At 44.6% G+C, this 23,044-nt stretch overlaps 1 protein-coding gene and 1 non-coding gene across 2 annotated transcripts; both read right to left on the bottom strand.

Annotated features, from left to right (window-relative positions):
• Positions 1–716: 716 nt before the first annotated feature.
• On the bottom strand, positions 717–22,040 carry Ets96B. Its single transcript, XM_046631638.2, has 9 exons — positions 21,904–22,040; positions 15,343–15,433; positions 13,477–13,530; positions 10,235–10,294; positions 8,122–8,317; positions 7,306–7,445; positions 2,077–2,624; positions 1,604–1,946; positions 717–1,483 (listed from the first exon to the last, which is right to left on the bottom strand). The coding sequence occupies exons 1-9, from the start codon at positions 21,961–21,963 to the stop codon at positions 1,008–1,010; spliced, it is 1,968 nt and encodes a 655-aa protein (XP_046487594.1). The 5' UTR covers positions 21,964–22,040; the 3' UTR covers positions 717–1,007.
• TRNAK-UUU (transfer RNA lysine (anticodon UUU)) lies at positions 12,592–12,664 on the bottom strand. Its single transcript has one exon. It is a non-coding gene; the product is annotated as a tRNA-Lys (tRNA).
• Positions 22,041–23,044: the final 1,004 nt, after the last annotated feature.

Below are 23,044 nucleotides of genomic sequence, written 5' to 3'. Positions count from 1 at the left end.
CAGGATCCTGATTCGAATAAATTCCAAAGTCAAAATTAAGCTGCGTGAAATCTTGAAAAATTAAATCCAGTAGTTTACTTCCGTTTACCAAGTAATTCGAACGGCTGTTTAAGATACTCGAGGAAAGTATTTTGCGATACTTCTGCCCGTTATTATGTCATGGCCACAAGTGTTCAGGTAAGTTCTTATGTCGCAGTAATATTGGCTGACTATTATATCTCGTTTTTATATTCGACCGACGTACAGCAGATATCTGTGCACCTACACACGGATTCTAATACACAGCCTGAGATTAGCAATCGCATCATTGAAATTAACATATGACCAAATATGCAAGGAGAGCCAGAATAATCTCGAAGAATTATACTTTAACATAAAATTGATATGAGCTCATCGATATAATGCGACGTTTCATAGTGTCGCTATAATTATACCTAAATACTTTTACAATCGCCTCATTTTTCTCTTCAAACATTGACTCATTTATTTGAGTTATTTTTACTAGCATACTTTAAAAGGTGCCATGTAAAGGGACAGAAATAAACTAAAGGACGATGAATTCCACAACTGAGAAGGTTGATCACAGGAACATGAAAACTGTCCGTTCGCAAGCAACTATGGCAACTTCGTCGTATACTTTATAGTGTACGTGAGCGTTGATAAAGAAATTTATTATATTTACACAATAAATAATAACGTTACATTAATTAATTAATTGTTGATAAACCTATCCCGCAAGCGATAGCACTATCCGTGTGGTAATCATCATCACGCTTGACAGCAACAATAAAATAAATAAATCACAAAGTTTTGCGTCGACTAGATCGAGATTATTCTATATTATTATAGAATTTCATACTGATTTCGGACACTATTCTATGAATAATTATCGTTTCCATGCACGACGAAGCGCACAATTACGACAACCTCCATCCCAGGGTGTTGCGCAATATTTACAATCGACTTTTTCCCTATCGACTAAAAGTCCGTCGAAACGACCGGTATTCTCAACACACGCAGCTACCGACTCCTAGACAGTGATACGACGTCTGATCAAGTTTTGCGCCTGCACTACCATCGAGCAGCGGTGCTTGCGTATCGGTAACGCTGGTGGCCGATAATTGGGCGCGCGCAGAATCAACACCGGTCGTTTCGGAGGCCCGAGTTCTGGCGGTATCAATTTCTCTGGTCCCGGCCGATAACGTCGAGGATTCGTTACTCTGGTGGTAGCCACTGCTCGCTCTCCCGGACTCGTGGGCTCTGACATCCAAGGAGAAATCGTGCGCGGAAAGCCGACCGTAGTTCAAAAACGACTCCGTGTAAGCCGTCGAGGGGTGATGATGGTGGTGGTGGTGGTGGTGGTTGTTATTGTTGGTGTACTGGTGCGCGTAGTGCGCTGGATACCTTGCCGACGGGGTTTTGAAGCCCTCGTTCGCACTGCCCAGATACTGGTGCAGGTGATGCAGACTGTGGCTTCCGTAAACTGCGAGAAGACAGGTTTGATTGTAGGATCTAAACTTTATGACTTTGTTATGAGAGTATCTACGACTAGAAGACTTTCAGAAAAAAGTCAAGAGTCTAGTACAATTTCCGCGAAAATTACCTGCAGCGGTGTTAGAATACATTGCTAAAACGGCGTCACCATATCCAGTTGAGCTGTGCTTTCCCAAATCCGTGGATTCGGTAGTAGAGGCGGTCTTCGCGACGGCAGAATGGCTGCTCCTAACACCGGTGGTCTGAATTTCCGTAGGAACAGCAGCAGTGGTGCTGCCCGAGCCGTAGGCCATGTTGAAGAGTGCCTCTGGATCGCAGACGAACTTGTAAACGTACCGTTCGCCAGCTACCTTCTGCATTATCCCCTTCTCGTAATAGTATCGCAAAGATCTGCTCAGCTTGTCGTAATTCATCGCTGGCCTGTTCTTTTGAACGCCCCACCTCCTCGCGACCTGCATGAAAATGTGATTAGAATTAATCCGTACCACCATCGATCGTTGCTGGAGGGTTGAACCGTTTGAACATCAGACCCTGAAGAGTCCAAATCCGTTGATGACCGAGCGATGGAATCGAGAGACTCACCTCTTCCGGCTCGATCAGCTTGAACTCCATTCCACGTCCGGTCCACGCGATGCAAGGTGCATTAGCCGGGTCGTCCAGAAGAGCGACAAGGAACTGCCAGAGTTGAAGAGAGCCTCTTCTCTGCTGCTGGTACCCAACGGCAACTTCACCCCATGGCGAGGAGGTGGTGGTCGGTGACCGCTTGGCGTAATCCGCGCTCCAGGGAGTGGGCGAGGTCCTCTTCTGGAAGCAGGAGGACTGCCGGTCCCAGGAAGTTGCGGAGGTGCTCGAAGTCCGCGTCTCCAATGGCGTTCCGAGCTCGGTCCACGTCGGTGTTACGCTGCGCTTCGCGTAGATGTCCGCGTTCCAAGCAGTCTCTTGACGCGATGCGTACCCCTCGGTGCTCGACGGGGGTGCCACCGACGGCCATTGGGACGTTGCCGAGGAGGCGCTCGCTGGCCGGCTTGATGTCGGAGAGCTTCTAGACTCCCTTGGCGCAGTTCCACTGGAGTACTGCTGCTGCTGCTGCTGCTGCTGTTGTTGCGAAGGTTGATAAACGAGACCACTTCCTGATGGAAAAACAATTTGCAAATTTTATGGGATTGACGGTAGTTGAAGATGGGAACACTAGGAAAAATGGTGCTGTCCAAATTGACCAAAACGACCGAATACCGTAGAACAATCTTTGTGGTCAGTTAGGAAATTGTATAAAATAATATATTGTCACACTGGCACCAAATAATGGGCTAGAAAAGTCTGCCACCGCATTTTACTTCCAGTAAAGGTTCAAATTTTACCAAAAAAATTTTCATACAGTGGGATGGATGTTCGCAGTTTTTCTCGTCCATCATGTTCCACGATATCTAAGAGACGATTGTACACATTTTTTTAATCGGCGAACAGAATATCCAACACCATATATTACGTACAGTTAACGAAGGTGATCAATCAATCACCTTCAGAGTTACGGGCATGAAATTATGTGGGTGGGGTCGCAGATTTTGGTACAGTTTAAAATCTACTTAATAATAATTAGTCATTAGAAGTATACCGGTGCTGTTACACCAGCAGATTGCACGCGGAGTGCAGCAACGCAGGACTGGTAAAATCCGGTTCTATATATTATTCAGGAGACTGTCTGCCTGGAGTTTAACCCTTTCATATAATCTTCTTTGCTCTTGTACGGGGCGGTCGGTGGCGAGCCGTGGTTTTAAAACGGAATCATTGTTTTAATCAGAAATTGCGTCCGCAAAGCTCCGCTGATCCTTAGAATCACGGTCCTTGGTCTTTTGAAACACTGAAGCCGACTTCTCTCTGTTAAGGATGTGAAAAAAGTGTTTTCCCGATGATAAAAGACACTCAGAAGAAACATTTTGAGAAGTCTCCCCACTTACTGTGCCATTTCTATAAATCATTTATTGCGAACCAAGTGGCGTAGTCTCAATTTCAGGTATAAAAGAGCGAAAAAATGCCCACCATTTAACCGGGCGTAAAATACCGAGAAGGGAGTAGCCAACACGGGGTGTTACCGTGAATAATTGAAGGATCCCGAAGGGCTGCAGAATCAGCGTGATGGAGGATAGAGAAAGCTCAGTTGTTAAGCTGTGAAGCTGGAAGGCCGGGGTTGAGAGCGAGCAAGTGGTCTGGCCGATGGGGATGACTGACCAGCCCCGTTAGCCTCGACTAACCCCGAGTTCGTCCATCTAACGAACGATGCGTAGGTATACGACCGTTTTCATCAACTCCCGATTAATTTTAATCTGAAACTAACCGCAAACCATCCCTCGGCTCAGCCTACAACCACCCTCAGTTTCTCCGTTCCCCGACGCTCCAAACTCGTAGACAGGTTAACGTATATAAACTTTGTTCAACGGCGTTTACTTGCGGCTACTAAGTAAAACAGCCTCGCTTCAACCCTCCTGCTGATTGCTTCTGTAATTGTGTGGATTATGCGAGATAAACTGCCCGGAGATGGTGCAGCAGATCCCCTTTGAAAACAGAACACGGATTTAATGTATCTCAAAGGTTGTGCTACTTGCTATTGGATACCCATATTATATTTCTTGCGCCGGGTGTTTGGGAAAATATATAATTTTTTAAACCTATTCAAAATCTCAGTATGTATTGAAATTAGACTCTATAGTTGATTAGTGTGGAAGGCTTTGGACTTGATAATATACTGGTTTCAATGTGAACGAAACGCGTGTGAGTCAACACCGTCAATTGATGCATTACACATTCGTACCTAGAGGTACAAAAAATACATCATCAGAGTATTTTATAACCTTAATCGAGCTGACCGTTAGCAAATTATCCGCCACGTTACCCATTAATAACGAGACTCTAATTCCTATCGCCTAAAACTTCCAGTATAACGAAAGGACTGGTTTAAGACCATTAGCGGGGATTAATTAGTTATGCGAGACGTTTCAAATAAAATCTCGGCGCGTTGATGAGAAAAGAATATTGAAAATAAGACTAGAACAAGAAGTGAGCGGTATCACCATTGCTATTATTAATGTTCCGTTTCGGTAACACTTCAGCATAAGTGTAAGTGATCGCAATGAAAACTCATAATGCAAGCATTCGGAAGTTACGTTGCACCCTGAATATCGAAGTCGTGTGTCTGTCGACTTTTTCGTAAAATATTTTCTGGACGATCATCGCTGCTGGTTACGTTATAAGAAGTTAGAAACTTGTCAAAGATTTTCAAAGCTTATCACGAACCGAGACAACGCGACACGAAGTTTCTCGTGTCTGAGGATGGAGCACCAAGGGCGTGTAATAACAATTGCACTCACGTTTCGCGACAAGGAAAACAGCTCGTCGAAGTAACGTCGGCAGGAAATTGCTCGATATTCAAAGCCGAGGCGTAAGGCCGCGGTGTCTGTTATCGGGGGATGGAGCCCTGGAAGATCCAGACGCCTCGGAGATATGTATATTAATGAAAAGCTCCGCGGCACGCAACGCACGCGACCCCCTCCAAGAGAGCCCGCGATCAGCGATCGGAAAAAAGCTATTCGCAATTCATAATCCGTTTAAGGTTCGTGCGCTGCGCTGTCGAGAATATTGAAAGTCAACTTCCGCGGGCTTTTCTGCTTTATTATACGAGTCGCACAGCCTGCGGAATAATTACAGGATCAAATTTCGCGACTTTTTTTTATCATTTCACTGACAAGAATATTTAGGTCAGTAACTCTAATACATTCATGCTACAGTCGACATGACCTAACGGACCATCAAACATAACGCACAGCACCAAATAAGAAGCGACGTTGTGTGGACAGCAGATAGGGAACATCTATTATGTACGGCTTGACTTCCGGTGACAGTAAACATCGGGATATACCGTCTGTGCAAAGGAGAATCAGAAGCAGCCAGAACAAGTCGCTGCTTCGGTTTAACCCATGTTCAAAAACTGGAATGAGGAAAAAAAAATGTCGTCTAGAGGAATCCGGGATTTTTGATTCGGTTGGTTAAGGTAGTGCGACTTTAGATCATTTACTGGATCACAGTGATCGTTTTCGAATCGAGCAAACCTTGAGTAATTCAACGCGTTTTGAAGTAAACCAAGCCGTGTCCCTTCTGTCGGTACGGTTGATCTTCCGTCCGGTAACAAGGGAGCTTTTCTAACATCATGATCGTCGTCAGAACCGTCGTCGCTCTGACGATAGTGTACACGTATCCAGTTTCGCGTTGAAACGGACAGCAAAAAGAGCAGCGAACAGCAGCAGCCGGGCTGCTGAAAGCGCATATGAAAAATTCATCGGTACAAATCGCAGCGCGTGTATAGGAGGAGAAGGGAGACATGAAAAAGTGAGACAGAGAGAGAGAGAGAGAGCGAGAAAGAGAGAGAGAGAGAGAGAGAGAGAGAAATAAAAACTAGATAGATAGAGAGAAAAAGAGAAAGAGAGAGAAAGGGATCACGAGAGTTGGATGTACGGGAGGAACTCTTCCTCTTTTTCGCTACGGTTCTCCACCCTTCCACCCTCGCCCCTCGACGCTCCTGGCATGTCGGGTCGCGTATGTATAATTGAGTTGACGCGCCCGGGTCGGATCCTCGCCTCTCGTCGCTACGGCACTGCGCCTGCACGGAGGGGTGGCTCTCCGTTTTTCCAGCTTTTTTTTGCCCCCTGCTGCAGAGAGATGGAGAGAGAGAGAGAGAGTGAGAGTAGCTTCACCTACACGTATGCCTGTAGTTCCTACGCTGGGTGAGAGACCGAGATAGAAGACGATGATGTCGGAGGATGAGACGAGCCAGGGAGGTTTGTTAATGCGTCTCACTAATTAATCAGCCCCTAGCCAGGGAATGGCGGACTAAATAGGGGCAGGTGGGTCGGAGGAATTCACGGCATGGATACGCGCTCTAAACAAAGGCACAATCATCATCATGCCTCACCTGGTCATGCTCGCCGCACGTTCTTCGCTACATGGATTATTTTCACCCCCGATAAATTCTCTCGCATGACTTTTTCGCCATGTTCTTGATTCCGATCGGCTTCCAGACGCTGCAAAAACTTCGCCAATTAGAGTTTGCGCTTGACGGTAGATAAATTACTCGGCGTGATTTGAAGCGAAATTTGTACGTTCTCAGCGAGCGTTAATCAAATATGAAGAATTGTCAATCGCACCGTATGGACTTCGGAAACAAGGAAGAATCTGAGAATCGTTGGATCCATCGCTAGGTCTCATGTATCAGATTATACGGAACGGATGTGCATCGGATATTCTCTTAATGATTATGTCAGAAGTCGACTCTGCACAAATGGATGGCGCACGACGTATGGATGAACGTGCGGGTGCAGAAGGGACGACGGTTGACACGTGCAAATCCGAGGAGTGTCTAGCGATGGTTATTTACTGCGTTGTCGCCGGGATGGTGTAGGATCATCGGGATGGGACTGGGGGACGCGGTGGTTCCTTTGTGCAGTGATTCGTCACGGTCCAAGGATGAGTGGCCGAGCGATCCAGCGAGGGGATTCGATTACTTGACTTTATATGATAGTTGAATCATTGCTCTACGCCACAATGGCCTCGTGCAGTACTCGCTCGAATGTATCGCTGTTTGTATTAGCTATGGTTAGCCGAGCGTAGGAGGGTCCGACCAACAAACGATCGTTGTCAACGAATGCTCATCGGCCGTCAGAAAACGCCACTAAAAGACGATTTCCTCTGATTTTGCACTGTGTCCTGAGTAGGATCCTGCATCGCGACACAAGAGAACACGGATCGGACTAATCCTAAGCTCACCGTTGTGCTCGGCAGGTCCTGACGACGACAGAGTAGTCACGGTGCTGGTCGGTTCGATGTAACCCCGATCCGTCGGTTCCTCCTTGACCGCGATACTTTTTGAGCCAGATTTAACTCTTTGGGAACTCAATCGGTTACTCCTGTAAAAGAAAACGACGTTTATCGATTTATCCAAGCGGTTCCGCGACTTGGAAGGAGGTATTAATGTTTAATTCTTTGACGGCAGACACGAGAGTAAGATAAAATGACTTTCAGTGATCCGACACCGATTCAAACTTCAGAGCTTGAGCAGTTTTTCCCCCGTCCTTCAAGTTCGTGTGCAGAATGGCGAAGCCATTTTGTCCAGCGGTGCAACAGGTTATTCTTAGAGAATAGGTACATGATCACACATTGTCACTAAAGTCCCATTGATCAAACTATGCTTGTACCATGTTTCAAATCAAATAAGTTTTCACAAATTTCAAGTGAATAACTTTACGACAACGGCATGATTACCGACACGAATCGAAGACATCACGTTCTGACTAATCTGGAGTCAATGAAGAATAAATGTGAGATCGATTAAAAAAGGCAAAGCAGAGGTGATTGGTCGCCTAGATGGGCGAATGACGCGAAATTATGCGAGATGTCAGTCGATGAATCACTTCGATCATCAAGGCACCAAACATTCCTCACAACCGTGACCCACAGAGTGAAAATCATCATACTGCCGTGCTCATCGAGTATTACAATGTCGACGCGACTGACTCGATGGATTCCAGATACGCGAATCAAGGCCTTCGTATGTACATATAAAGTAAAAAGAATTCCATATACCCGTAACAAGAAGCCGGTGTAGCTGGGCTGAGATCCAAGAAATTGCTACTTTGCGAATGGGAATGAGCCTGCAATCCAGAGTTGTACTGCGGATGATAGCTCGCTTCCGGGGTCTCCGTGACCTCAGTCACTTCCGTACTTTCCGCCACCGCACTTCTTCTGCAGTTACCAGCTGCTTCCTGTTTCACCCCACCACCTGAACAATAACACACCCAGAATTTTCACTAACGTCAAGATAAGATAAGAATCAAGTCCAGCAAGTAGCAGCACTCTGTGACCATACAGAGACCTGCATGATGCATGTTTGACGAAATCTGAGCTTGTACATGGGATTGGGCGTTATTGCGCTCATACAGATATTACGACTCAACGTAACACATTACGTACGCAATTAATTACACGTGCAGGCGAATCTTTATAGGAGAGCAAAAACGTTTTCATTTCGAAGCGCGATCCGTCAGCATTCACCACCATGTATTACGGTGGCGCGTGTCCCACCGGAAGAAGAGTCGAGTCGCCGCTGGTGTTGCGGGGTGAAGGGGACGTGGATCTAGGGGTAGAAAGGGAGGAAATATGGGGTTGGGTGGGAGGGGTAGCAATTCAACGGGGGGGCTGTTAATAAATCAAACAAACGCTGGTCGTGGGAAGCATAAGTCGACTGAATCCCCTCGCTATCGTTATATTTGTAAACAGTAGCCGCCCCCGCCCCTCCTCCTTATTGCTCTTCTTCGTATTTCACTTATCATCGGCCCGACTCTTAGGCACTTTAGATATCAGGTACAGTGTGCACACTGAATGCCGTGCATACGCGAAAATTGATTAAATGTGACGTCTGGTCATTCGTTTTTCTAAACGAGAGGAATCCGACTGTCTATCGGTAATTGAATTTTAGGTTGTTTAAATTCATGTTTTAATAACAACTGTTTCTTTTTTACCTAGAGATGATCGTTAGCAAAGTTAGGTTTTTTCGCCAGATCCGTCGGCCACGCGAGTCAATATTGTTTTACATTTTAACAGCGGTGATCATGATGATAAAATCTCGTCAATCTGCTACCCTGGGCAATTCAGCGGCCTTGTTAACGCAATATAACCGAACCACGCGTTCAGCGCCATTGGCTATTTGCACTGCCGCGGCGTGTGCTGATGATATAAGCCGTGTACCGTGCAATATGTGGATACGTTAGGGTATCCACGTATGCGTACTGTGTATATACACAACTTTACACGAGAATATTAATTCCTCGTATGTAAACGAGGAATGGGAGAAAGAAAGAAAGAAAAGCAATGGAAAACATGTGAGTTGTATACCTAATGTGTGATTAAAAAAATAAAAAATGGAAGCGTTTGTTTGATCTAAATTCGATAAATTCGTTCAACCGTATCACCGAGTGAAGCCTCTCGTGTGTAGAAAATTGAACGTTGAGTAAGAAAATAAAAACCTATTTAGCTGATAGCCGCTTAATTTTCGTTGTGTCGGAAAAGCGAAACGGACCCTTGGTAAGAGGAAATAAATCAGAAAAATCGCTGGAAAAGATACTCAACGATTGTTGGTTTAATACATAAAGTGCTTCTCAGTGTAATCCGCGTTATCGATATCGATGGGGTGAGGTGAAATGAGACGAATGCTGAGGAGGAGGGGGAGGAGGATGGATGAAAGTCAACATACGCCGGTGCTTGTTTAAAAAATCACCCAAGGGCTTAATTTTTAATAAAGCGTTCGGTCCTTGGCCCCGGGTCCTCCGGCTAAATTTCATATACCTGCCTATATTTCTTTTTTACTAACCCGAGGGTCTGACTTAGGTAAATAGGAGGTGTGTAAAAAATCGTGAAAAATCCCGAGCCGCGACGTGCTCGACGATAATCTCATCTCCGTGTACAGAAATCTGATTATCGAATGCTATCGCAACGTTGAAGCCGCTGCATAGATGCGGTTAGGTACACGAGCAATCCGCGTGTGTGAGAAATCCTGCACGTAGTTTCCGTCGAATTTCTAATAGCTTGGAAATTGCTTCTCGAACATCGCAAACGCGCAGCTAAGGCTCGTCAACTATATTTGCTATATTTTGTACTAATGATAAACTATAGACAGCAAAATATTTCCTCACATACTAACTTGATATGTGATGAAATTCTGGGACGTATTGCTCGCTGTCCTCGGTCTCGCAGCTGCTGCCTGAAACCAAAATTTCATTTATCACACACAATTGTTAACGATTGCACGAGTCGGAGGAACGGTAATAAGGTAATCGGAAAAATGTCCCGATAGTTCCACCCCTACAGCCCCGCGGTTGACCTTATAACGGGCGCTGGTTCCAAATACGTAAATTCCCCGACTCGCGAAAGTTTATTAACGATCAGGAGAACCGTGTGACGAGTGAATCTTGTAGATTTTCACAGTTCGTTAATAAAGCAGGCGATAATCGGATTTTGAAATCGTTTTACCCGCAGGTATGAGAATTAACTGCCTCGTAGGTTTAGGTAGGCTGCGCAGTGCTGACTGCACGCATTAGCATGATTGCAGAGTCGTATATTTATTATGTGCTATGGTCGATTGCCACGGCTTGGCGGCGAGAGGAGGATCGCGTCGACGTCGAAAAGGGCGGCTGCAGACCCGGGCGAGCGACGCGTTTTCACCCCGGCGCACCCCTCTTAACTACCCCGAATCCTCCCCACTGAACCATTACAAGCCAGTGTGTATATTATACCAACAGTTAGCTGAATAATTAATATTAATGCTCCAAGTCTGAGACTAGACCTTAGCTAATCGATCTCTCTATAAGTATACATATAATGTGGTACATAATGTAACTGCTTATGTATTAACGCGAGATATGCACAATCACGTACAGCTCGATGCACGATATCAGATTTTTGCAGCACAGCATCGACGGTCAAAGTATCTCGATACAATCATCCTTCCGAGAGTTATCGAGCTTCAATTTCTGCTTCATCAAGGTCTGAATCCTTCGTTCGTTGCAACAACAACCATTTCAGTCACAGTGGGATGCTCAGCGATCCGACATCTTGGATTTAGAAACTATCAAATTCTAACTTCAGATACGTCATCAGCGATCCCAAAAACCTCCGGGTAACAAAATTTAGGCCAACATGTTGAATTAAAAATGCGTGACTGACTGCGAAAGGGTTAAACACGGTTGAACCATCGTGATCGTGATAAAATGCCCTTATCATAGGTGTATTACCATTGTTGAGAAATTTTTGTTTGAGAATTTAACGCGGTGTATATTTCAGACAGTAAACCCGACGAAAAGAAATATTTTTATCACATCACACTGTACTGCCTCTTTTTGCATCGGTACGTATAATAAACGTTTACATTGTATCGTGAGGACAAATTGCAAGTGCTCAAATGACCGTAGAGAGCAGAAGGGCTCTTAAAATTCCCTAGGGAAGTTGGGATCAGATTTCAGGTACCGTTTCACGAGTACAAAGATAACATCTGCAGGGTCCCGATTTGGAATCAATGGAGGAAGTGAATCGTTGGGTAATTCGTTTCCTCTAAATCTATGATAAGGGAAATCAAAAAACGGTAAGGTCATTGGGAAACCGTCGCAAGTTTTTCCTGAGTTCTCACGAAGTATCACGGTCCAAGCTTATGGGATCTAGACGCCGACAATAGGACTTCCTCAACCCTCCGTTTTCTCCTACCTTGCGGGAAAGAAAGTTGGCAAATTGATCGAAAGGTTCGTTTTGGTGTACCTAACACAGTTAAACGCAATTCACGTATGTGTGCGAAAAGAGAAACCAGACTAATAGAACTTGCCGGTCTAATCAATTTAATGGAGTTCGGCTGTTCGCGATTAGCAACAACACCGAGGACAAGCCGTGCGAGCCGTCCCATTGTTGTCGGTAGTTTATTGTTGCGCGGAATTCGATTCGAGTATATAGACACTGTAGGTATGATACTACGTACATATATGGAGATAATGATGATTCGGTGAAAAACGATTTGTCGACGACAGTGAATTTACAACGCGACGCCTTTGCCGATACTCGATTAGGTAATGACTTAGAGAGAAGCTGCCTCGACGAACGACGAACCTTTTGAAAGGCATTACTGATATTAGAGAACAATGAATGGGTACCAGTCGGCTTGCTTGCGCCGGTTTAACCTCGCTGCTTTGTGCCCTGCTTGCGGACTGTCGCTTCTCGTTCTTCGACTAGCCGATTTTTCATCAATAAATTGTCAACATCCATCAGCTGTCGAGAATGAACAATATCTAAAATAAAGTTGTAACCTGCCACGGACTCACCCCCCGGTCTCTATAGATATGTGTATTCATTGCATGATGTGTAAAAAAAATTGGGACATGAGAACTTCTGTTCTTTACAATCTTGTGATCAAAGGTCGGTTAGAAACAAATTCCGGAAATAGAAAATTATCCGTACTATGATCTGAATTCGATTGAAATGGAAAAACATTGTTGAAAAAAAGTAAAAAAAAAATACCGCCCGAACAGGGACTTGAACCCTGGACCCTCAGATTAAAAGTCTGATGCTCTACCGACTGAGCTATCCGGGCCGATGAGGTTGGAGTTTGATATTAAATATATAAAGTGAGAAAGTATGAAGAAGTTATTTTTAAAACATAGTAAGAGAATTATTGCTCAATTTATGACGCAATCACTGTCGATGATGACTGTTTATTTTCGCACGGTAATAGAGAAGATAAAGAATGTTGCTGACCTGGTCGGTCAGTTTTTTATACGTGAGCTGTAAATAAGAATAACCAAAATAATTGTAATGCAATTATGATAGACGACAAAATGATCAAATGAAGTGAAAAATTAATTGCAGCGATTCAAATAGAGTCAACTAACGGAAACGGAGCAATTTTTGCTCTCACTCGCTGATTGTGATGTATAAATTGAATCATAGTTATCGCTTCCAAGTTCATTATCACTTGCTCTTACTTTCTCTTCATATTTCGCGATTAGTTTAATTTACTTTCAGCAATAGATACCGCTCGCCGCGAGTAATGGAGTTGTTCGAATAAATTTACATTTTAATTCTCCGCAGGTTTTCTAATTCTTTGGAGGATGAACGAAAAAAAAAATTAAAGTCGAAGACTGTGAACAGGGAAGACTTCGATAGAATTATTTTAATAAAGTTCCAAGTGTTAAGCCTCTGAAAATTGAAATCAGAGACGAACGATCGAATTTAATACTTATAAATTGCCGGAAGGTCCCACAAAAATCGAGTAATCCTCCACGGGAACAGCAAATCGTAAGCTGTACGTTAATTACTCTCGTTAAAAAATAAAGACAAATATGAAAATGAACCGTAACCATGGTTACAACCCATTACTAAACTTGAATAAATAATCATGCTTACCATCCTGGAGCCACGGTTCTTGCCGGTATTCTTGACTGGGGTACAAATCGCCACCTAAAACAGAATGCGATAAGACGTGTCTAAAGTAATTGCTTGAACAACGATCTACGACTGCATTTCAAAGAATCGCACTTGTCTTTTATCCCCACAACTATAGTATTAGTAATAACAATACAACAGCCGAAAGAAGAACCGAGAGCATGAAATTCATTAACAACGACGTGACGAATCGGTGGGGACTTTGTTCCGTGAACAGGATTCGGTGACAATAGATCCAGGGTCCAGAATCCTGAGGATGAATCAGTTCAAACGGACCCTGCAGAAATTAGGGAAAGATACGAAAACCCTTGCAGCGCAGCATGTAAGTATCTATATCTCGACTATCCCCAGACGCAGCAATTAGCCTCTTGTGTATCGGGTGTGTTTAATGGGTGTCTCTGACCACCGCGGGTAGTCCACTCATCGTTAATCTCGTTTCATTCGTCGCAAACCCCTTCGTCTGATCTGGTCCAATGGTTACGGACCTTCTCCGAGTAGGACTCATGATCGTGTCGAGGAATGGAATAGGCAGCAAGACTGGATGTCTTGTTTGGTCGACGATGCACGGAGACGCTTTTAAAGCCTGCAGTGACTCGGAAAGTCAGACGAAAGCTTCGAGGGGTATATTCGGAATCGAAGAACGCGGAGTGTCTGGCCTCGGAGAAGATTTCAATATTTTTACACGCAAACCGTGATCGTAACGCGATTACCGAGCTGGAATTGCGGCATTATAGGTTCTGATTGAGTTACGCCACCCTCGGAGTAGCGGCTTATACCGTGGCATGCCAATGCTACATCTACAAAGTGTCAATCACTGAAGAGAGAGAGAGTGAGAGAGAGAGCCGGGTGAACGGCGGAGGGTGAAAACTCTCGTCCGTCCGTGTGCGAATGTAGTCGTCACGTCTGCCAACATGCACTCCGGTCGATCTGTCGATGCAGTAGGTAAAAGCTTGCGAACGAAGGTGGCAACACGCTTGTGAGAAACCCGGGGGAGTATTTGCGGTGATAATTTGTTGCTTATTGAATTCCCCGCTGCGGGGATTCCGTCGCTCACGAATTGGAGGAGGGTAGTGGGTCAAGGATGACGGTCAGACGACTCGGGGAGGAAAAGAAACTCTCGACCATAACGTTCGGCTTCCAGATTCCTCCCTTGTCGAAACGTGAATGGATTCATCCGTTCACCCTGAACGGCTTGGTAGATAAGAGACTTCGAAGCATCGCTTGGGGAACGTTGCCTCTAATGGAAGAAGAACAAGTGCCCGCTGATTTTGACAGCTTAAGATCGTTGTTACAAAGATGATTATACGTTTCAGGGTGGGCGATGAGAATTGGAAGTGAAACGAGAAGTTTGGAAAGACGAGACGTTCGAGCCGGCGACTGAGTGATCGGCACCGCATGAGGTACGTGCACCAAGTTTTGCCAGAGTCTCGACTCGTACCGCATTTTCCCTTTTCGAAAATAATATTGTTGGCAGTTGATGACGTTGTGATAAAGATATCGACCTTGTGGGCGTGCGGCTGACAGCCCGGCTGAATCGAGGGGGACCACCTTCTCTCTCTCTCACTCCCTACCAAACCGCGCGTCTTGTATTCTATCAAAAGTGCTTCAAAGCACCGCGTTGTTGGCGTATAACCACCGATCTGCAGATTCTCAACACGTGCTGTGAAAGAAGCGGAAGATCGAAGTAGAGGATAAACCAAGACATGATAGTGTAGCCATAAACCGTGTACAGATCGAAGTTCATTCGATTGGAGAAGAAACTGCTCTTTCCATCCATGAATGGCCTAAAATAGGAACTGCAAGGTGTCTGTATTCAGGTTCACTCACCGTGTGTCTTCTCGACTCCGGACGGTGACACGTAATACCCAGAGGTGATGGGGTGCACCGGATCACTCAATCTGTTGTACCCCTCGCCGGTCTGAAACAGAAAAAGCAACAACGGTCAGCATACTTACGAGAGAAATTCGGTTGTTCGATCGGAGATAAAGAGGAATAACTGATCGAGGGACGAAGGTGGATGAAACAGACGGATCTTCCCGAGTCGCAGGTTTGAATGAGGCGAAGAGGGCGAGACGACAGAGCTTGCGGGGCTGCGAGGGAAAGGGGAAAGAGCGAAGATGGGCGCGGAAGACATCCGGTGACTGATTGGAACGCTTCCTCTCCGCGGGGCAATCTTGTGGTAAACCAGGTTACCTCGCCTCGCCAATATCATCTACGTGTGCATCACGGCGTTGCATGTATGTGTGTGGATGTTGAATTCCAGATAGCTTATACTTCGAGACGATCTTTTGTCCGTAACTTCGTCACCAGTTATAGCAGACACTTACAGAGCAGGTAAAAGATCGCTTAATTGGTTATCGAAAGACGGGCTGATCCAAAAGTCACCTCTCATCGCGCTCTGTACGGTTCCACCACCGCAGTTCTGTTCCCGGACCCTCGGGGGCGTTTTTCCCACTCGACAGGATGACTCTGGAACTATGTGATGCGGCTCGGTCGAGGGTTGAGGACACTGTCGCACTCTGGAAGTCTGCTGGGATCGCATACTGAGGGGGGGGGGGGGGGGGGGGGGGCAGATTTCCCCCTATGGGAAATGGGAATTGGTGGATATATGGAGGAGGCACGCGGCGGTGTTTGCATACTTAGCTTACGCGTCATTAGCTGGTTAACTTTGTTAATGCTGCTCGATTGACTGTCTCCCCCCTCAACAAACCTCCTCACCCTTTTTATTATACTCCTTGCGGAGTACGAGTGTGTTTTCACTACGGATATATTTCTGCAGTATAAACGCTTTCATCTACATACCTCCTCACGGTCGTTCGCCCGCCTCCTGGACAAATTTTCTTATCCTAAAATCTATTATTAGAGGTTTTTCATCACTGAGTTTTACCGCTCACTGTGAAACAGCTTGCCAGCCGTCTTGTGCTTCTGACGTTTCCAATTTACTCAGGGATATCCATGAATTCCTTCGAGTCGTTTTCCTCTCCAGTCATATATACTGCACCAATATCGTCAGCGATATTTTTTTTTCCGAGCATCTTACATATCAATCGGAGAAATATCGATACAGAATATGAATATTTTCAAATCATTCTATATCACTCTCTTACTTATGGTATGATATACAAAACTTAATCCAAGTACGGATTTAGCTCATAGTTCGCGCAGCGCTCGTCGGAGTGAAATAAAATTAAAAAAGAAAATTATTGAAGACGTACGTGTAGTGTAAAAAAAAAGTGGAGAAACTCACAGGTACAACTATACCAATTAGCTAATAGCTGTTTTTCTCAGAGTTCCATGTACGGTGGAGCCAATTTTTCTCACTGTTCTGTTGTTCTCTCGTTTTCACCAAACCCCATTGTTTGGCCCTCGGTGACCTGCGTTATTGTTTTCGCACTTCCCCGCCACAAGGGAGTTCTTTGGCTTCTTTTCCCAACTGTTAGAAACTCGCCAGTCTATCCTCAGCCTGCGGTGCATTCCCAAACGAGCCACGACGTTGTACTGCAGGAAAAAAAAGACAAGAACCGTACCCTCGTCTCACGGTGAAAATTAGCCATCTTCGTTGTTATTACTTTTTTGCACAATGTTTCAGGATTACACCTCTACCTCGGTAAAATCATAACGATGATGAATCAGTCCAGCTATTTAATTGCAATTAATAGCCGTCATCTTAGACAGGTTTATAAATTCAGACGTTCGGAGTATTGATATTAATTACGATCCAGAATGTATCCTCTTGCGTGATGAGTGCATGAAAATCATTAATTTCGAATATAATCCGATTCGGCCTGGTCTCAACTGCTCTTCGTTGTCTCGATATCACAGGTGATCGTTGTACAACCGACATCGCTGGTTTGGAATCGTAATTCCATCGGGCCTTGTACAACCGACAACATTTAGTGGTCACGTAATCCAATGCTAACGTGAACAGACGTAGGAGATTATTTGATAATTAACTGGACAAACACGCCCTGCAGTTTCCCCTCGACCCTCAACTTTCACCTTCTCCACCTTTGCGGTCCCGTCGAGCCACGTTGCCACCGATCTACTTCCATCCACCAGTCACACTGTACACACCGAACTGTCCAGTCCAGTCCGGTCAAGTAATAAAGCGAGCCGAGCTGTCAGGCGTGTGTCACACTCCCTGTCACTCCGACCACGTGGACTGTTTGGTCTTGTATGTCTCCCCACCACGGGCTGGACTGACAATGAGGGAGGAAGGCTGCAGGGGCGATTATGCCCTAATGCTTGTGTGCAGTCCGCTCCATGGCGTGACCCCGGCAATAAGCGAAGGACTTACGGCTTGTAAACTCGTCGACAAGTCAATCGAGTGATTTGCTGTCTGGTTTTATATCGAGTGCGTGCCAGACTTAGACACCGCGGTTTATTGATACTGTTATCATGCAGCATTTGTCGAATAATTTTCATTCGCGTTTTCAATATCAGGATGGACCGCGACTGCGTTCAAAAACGATGAATACGTCGGCTTCGGTATGTACGGATTGTGAAGAAACAATGTAATTTGTTTTTTTGAAGCAAGTTTTCAAATTCGAAAAAGTGGATTTAATACGGCGGCATCGAGTGACTAATGCTGTTTCATTGTGACTGTTAATCTCGGTTTTCAGCTCATGACGTGTGGGAGGCTTTCAATTTTACACTCTATTTTTGTTTTTATTTAATGCTTTAACCTTATTTTCCTTTTTCTATTTGATGATTTTTCTTCTGTTTGTAATTCATTTTCTATCTGATTTTGAAGATGTTTTTTCGGACTATCACGCGAAGCCATGATATTTTTATAATAATTTCTGTTCCCCAAAAATATTCCAGAATAACAATCGTAAGGCAATGTTTCAGGAAAATAGGTATAAGAAATCTTGTAGAACGAAACCAAAATACAAAAATTAGAAAATTGAAAACAACAAATTTTTTAAATGGAAACGGCAGGAGAAAAAATTTGAAAAAAAATTAAGCCCGAATACAATTCATAACAGAATACCGTTGGTCACTCCATGCCACCATATTGGGTTCACCATTTTGAATTTGGAAATTCCGAACCGAGATTCGTGATCAGCGACCTCGAGAGTCCTCGATTGCCAAGTTTCATCGAAATCAAATGACATTTTGGATTTCAGTCCACCATACCGAATCCCGCATTTTGAATTCGAAAATTCTAGTGGGTATAGACTCGCAATCAGTAACCCAAAAACTCTGCAGAGTCGAGATTTTAAGCCGTATTATTGCAAATGGTACTCTTATTTTCTTTACAAGCAGAGTAACGAAACTATTTGACCCAATAAGTTCACAGCGGAGGAAAGAAAGATGATAGGAATGACTGAGAGGCTCGGGTCTTCGAGCGTTAACGGAAACTCACTTACGTGAAGTTAGTAGAAGGGATTGGTCCTCAGTAATCGGGGGCCCGGATTGGTGGGCCTCCAACTTTGACTGTTGTCGCCGGGTGGCAGCGGCTCTTTTCAAAGGAGCAGGATTCGCGGCTCCCGCCGATTTCCGGGTCTCGTCCTTGCGCGTACGTTAAGCGATTGCTGAGGGTGAGGGGTTTAGCCGGAAGATGCTCTCCTCGTGTCGGGATCAAGGGAAGCTGGTCCAGATGATCGATTGATTGACTCAGGCTCGATCAAACCAAATCGAAATCTGTATTTGCTGGATGCAGCAGTAATCGGTCGCTCCGGAGACTTGGATTCGGCATCAACCGCTGAGGACATGGACCTCCTTTGCAAAATATGCACAGATACTACCGACGAGACGTTGGATACTCCGTCCAGGGGGCTTCTTCCTCTGCTCCAAGGCCTCGGTGAAAATTCTAGCTCATGTAGGTAAGGCTTCTCTGGTCCTCCGGCTCTCGGGATGGGGAGTGAGGACAGTTACGGGGAGAAACACAATCGAAAAAGAAATTAAAACTATAGTCTTAAAATTAGCTCTTGACCATATCGAGGGTTTGACGCTTTGCTGTTAGCGTACAATTGTTAAGGCACTCGGGTGGGGGTTCAGTGGTCACGTAACACAGTGCGAAACACCATGTGTTACAAGATGTGAGAGGGAAAAAGACGACGAAGAGTAATGAAAATTATATTGACGTGAGAAGAGAAAACGTCAAAATATGTGACATAAATGGCCATATCTTCCGATTGCGCTAACTTAGAAGCTTGAATTTCTTACACCTCGACGGGACCGTAGACCTCAGTATTTGATATTAATTTCAACTCGGTACCTCCACCCGTTCCTGAGAAAAAAGGGTCTTGAGAGACGGACAGCAAAGTGATCTTTTTTCCTTTCGATGCACGGAACCCTAAAAACAGAACCTTTTTTTCTCGCGATGGTGATCACGCTCAGCCATGCAACCCAATGTGCAATATTATATCGATGACGTATCATCTGCCGGGGAGTAATCATTAATTGCGTCAATTGTGTTACAATGCAGCATAGTGTAAATGTTACAGAGCATGGCATACAGACACGAGTTGATTCGTTCCCCTCGGTCCGGTCCGCCCCAACGATCATGGGAACACCGAACGGTTAACACTGGCTGCCGGTGGTCATTGAGTGCTGGCATATGTCGAGTGGGTAGGTAGGTGCATGGTGGGGTATACGTGTAATTCAGTATTATACGTGTGTGCCGATCTGTGGGAATCGGGTGATCTTTCACCTCGAAAACCAAAAATATATATACTCGTATATATATAATATATATATATATATATTATATACGCATATATACACACGTATAATATATAAAGAAGCTGCTCGAATAGCCATACCGCGATGTATGTCTCCCATATACTCCCACGTGGTTCCGCGGTGTGGAAAGCGAAAGTATGTATCTTATATTCTCGTGAAAAAAAGAAGACAACGAAAATAAAATACCCCGGATACACCGAGCCCTCAACCTTATTTCATGCTCGATTGAAAACGAAAAATTTATAGGTACAGGAACGTGTTTACTCAGGTGTAATTATTTCTCTACATAAGTTCTTTTGGTGAAATCTACGCAATGAATTTCTACGGTATTCACCTGATACGGGTACAGTGGAGTGAGATTTTTTACTTAAAAACTGTTCGTGCTTTAACCCTCAATTTTTCAACATTAGACATTATACTTTATTAGTTGGTAATTCACAATATCTTAACCGAGTTTCTGAATATAACAACTTTTGATCAAACAAATTGAAATTCCTGCGTATAATTTGCAGATCATTCGCCTGCTCCAGCGCTGCAGCGGTGCACGTGGAATTATTTCATTTGATGTAGTTGGACTAGAATATTTAATTGAATCTACCGAAAATTCAAATTCCATATCGAGCAAGGTTCCTACAACTCTGTTCCGAATTTCCCTCTCGGACGTTTATCGGCCACCCGGAGTTCCGGAAGAAGCGTTGCAGCGTTTCTCCGACGCGACGGCTCCGGAACCCCCGTATAACGATTTTGCGTCGATGTATGCGGTCGTATCGCATACCCTCCGCAAGATGCGTCCCTATTTACAGGCTGCAGGGGCTTGCAGGGGTGACAATTACGCGTTTAGAACTTACAAAAGGGGTGTCCCCGTGGGACGCGGCATCCGAGCGTTGAGGCGCGTGCCGCGGCAATTGACTCCTCCGTTCAGACCTCATTGCCGCTGCATGGGGTAACTGTGTCTTTTTTTTCGAGTGCTTGTACGCCTATGCGTGTATAAATGTATTCGCGGATTCGTACGGCGTGAAATATATACAGTCGCATTATCATTGGACTATTGTCGTGTGTTATATCGTGGAGGAGAGACGTCACGTCGCTTTGCAGTTCCCAATCCTCACGCCATTCCGGCGCACAGTGCGGTTTCAGAGATAACGTGCACATGGAAGTCGCAAAGTCATACTTAATCGAGATCTTGGTTGATTTGGTATTGCATACTTTGAAAAAAAAAAGAGAAGAAATACTTTTTTACTGCAAGTAAATTAAAAGTATCCCCTTGTTCTCCCTGATTTTTTTGTTTTGGTACAAATAAGACGATGTATCGATGGTGGGATCAATTGGGATGAATTTTATTCGAATCAGCTGCTATTGTGGAGATTCAAAAATAGCCTCAAGTTATTTGAACAGTCTTCGGACAGTATTTATTTGTTGTTAAAAAAGAAAAATTGAACGAATGAATCATTGCGTTGATCTTAGAAAATTTATTAGATTTTAGTTCGTCTTATTTGAACAAAACATATCATCAATCGAATAAAACAAATCAGGGGAACAAGTAAATACATTTATTTGTAAAAAAGTAACTTTTCTTTCAGTGTATAAAGTGCGCCAAACAATTGCAATACTTAAATCGAATTACAATCTTCTAATGTAATAAAAATTATCATGCATGAAACGGCTGTAAAATATGAAGGCAAAAATTGTAAGTCTTACCATTCTGTTGAGATCGGTGTTGTTATCGGCGGGTACTTCTTGATCAGCCAAATTCATCATGTCGGTTTAAAAATCACTCTATTATGTCTCTTGATTCGTTTCGCTTATACCTTTCGTTTAATTTTTGTGAGGCTATTATTATACAACTATGATTATTTACACAAAAAGTGCGCCTGCAAGGCACGACAGATGCAAACTAAAATCACGTTGTCGGCCAATTCCGAAGATGATATAATTCGGGGTGATCCAACTGCCCGAGTGTATCATCAAGTTAAACTATTCGTCGCGTAATTAGAGGCCTGCATGTCGCATCGTACAAAACTGCAGACGTAGGTAGGTATAATACGTTATATACTCGAAGTCTGCACCGTGCAGCCGCGTACTAAATCCGGAGCTTTTATAGTTTGTTATGACAGTTCGCGATCAAAGATAGAACTGATAGCGGTACGAGCCTGGTGATTTGATCCCGAAAAACGTCATCCTGGGCTGCTTCCACCCCTCGCCTCGCCGATATGACCGCCGCTCAATTCCCCCCTCCTCGTAACCCTCGCCGCCACCCTAACATCGCCACCCCTGCGAAAGAGGGATGTTTCCAGGGGCCAACGCTCGAATCCAACCTCCTCTTTTCGAATGTCCCGCCTTCCCAGTTGCGTCATAGAGCTTTCGCGAGCGTTGGGTGGACGGGACAATCCGTAGGCGGCACCTTTGAGTCCGAATGGAATTCGGGGATTGGACGTCGGCTCGTTTTCGCGGGGATTTGCTATTCTGCAAGAAATTTTGCACTACATACAGGACGAGAGAGCGACGGAGACGGCGCGTAGCCGTGTTTGTGCTTTGCACGTATAACCTAGGCCGCGCCTCAGTGTCTTGTACGTATAATACCTGCAGGCACGGCCTGTAGCTCCCGATGATCCGGTGACAATCTCGGCTCTTGGATTTTTTTACGAAAGCGGCTATATTTCGAAGAGTTTTTTTCTGACCCAGAATATATACCCGCATCTAAAGCACCCACCGTGACAAGGGATTATTATTATTATTATTAGTATTATTATTATTATTATCATTATTATTGTCGTCGTTGTTGTGGTTGTTGTTGTTCTATCCTTCCAATGGAATAATATCGTGCACAGTGCAAATGGAT

The sequence above is a fragment of the Neodiprion pinetum genome, chromosome 6 (genome assembly GCF_021155775.2).
Source record: "Neodiprion pinetum isolate iyNeoPine1 chromosome 6, iyNeoPine1.2, whole genome shotgun sequence".
Taxonomy (NCBI): Eukaryota; Metazoa; Arthropoda; class Insecta; order Hymenoptera; family Diprionidae; genus Neodiprion; species Neodiprion pinetum.
The sequence above is the reverse complement of the archived record's forward strand: the minus strand, read 5'-3'. Positions and strand labels throughout refer to the sequence as shown.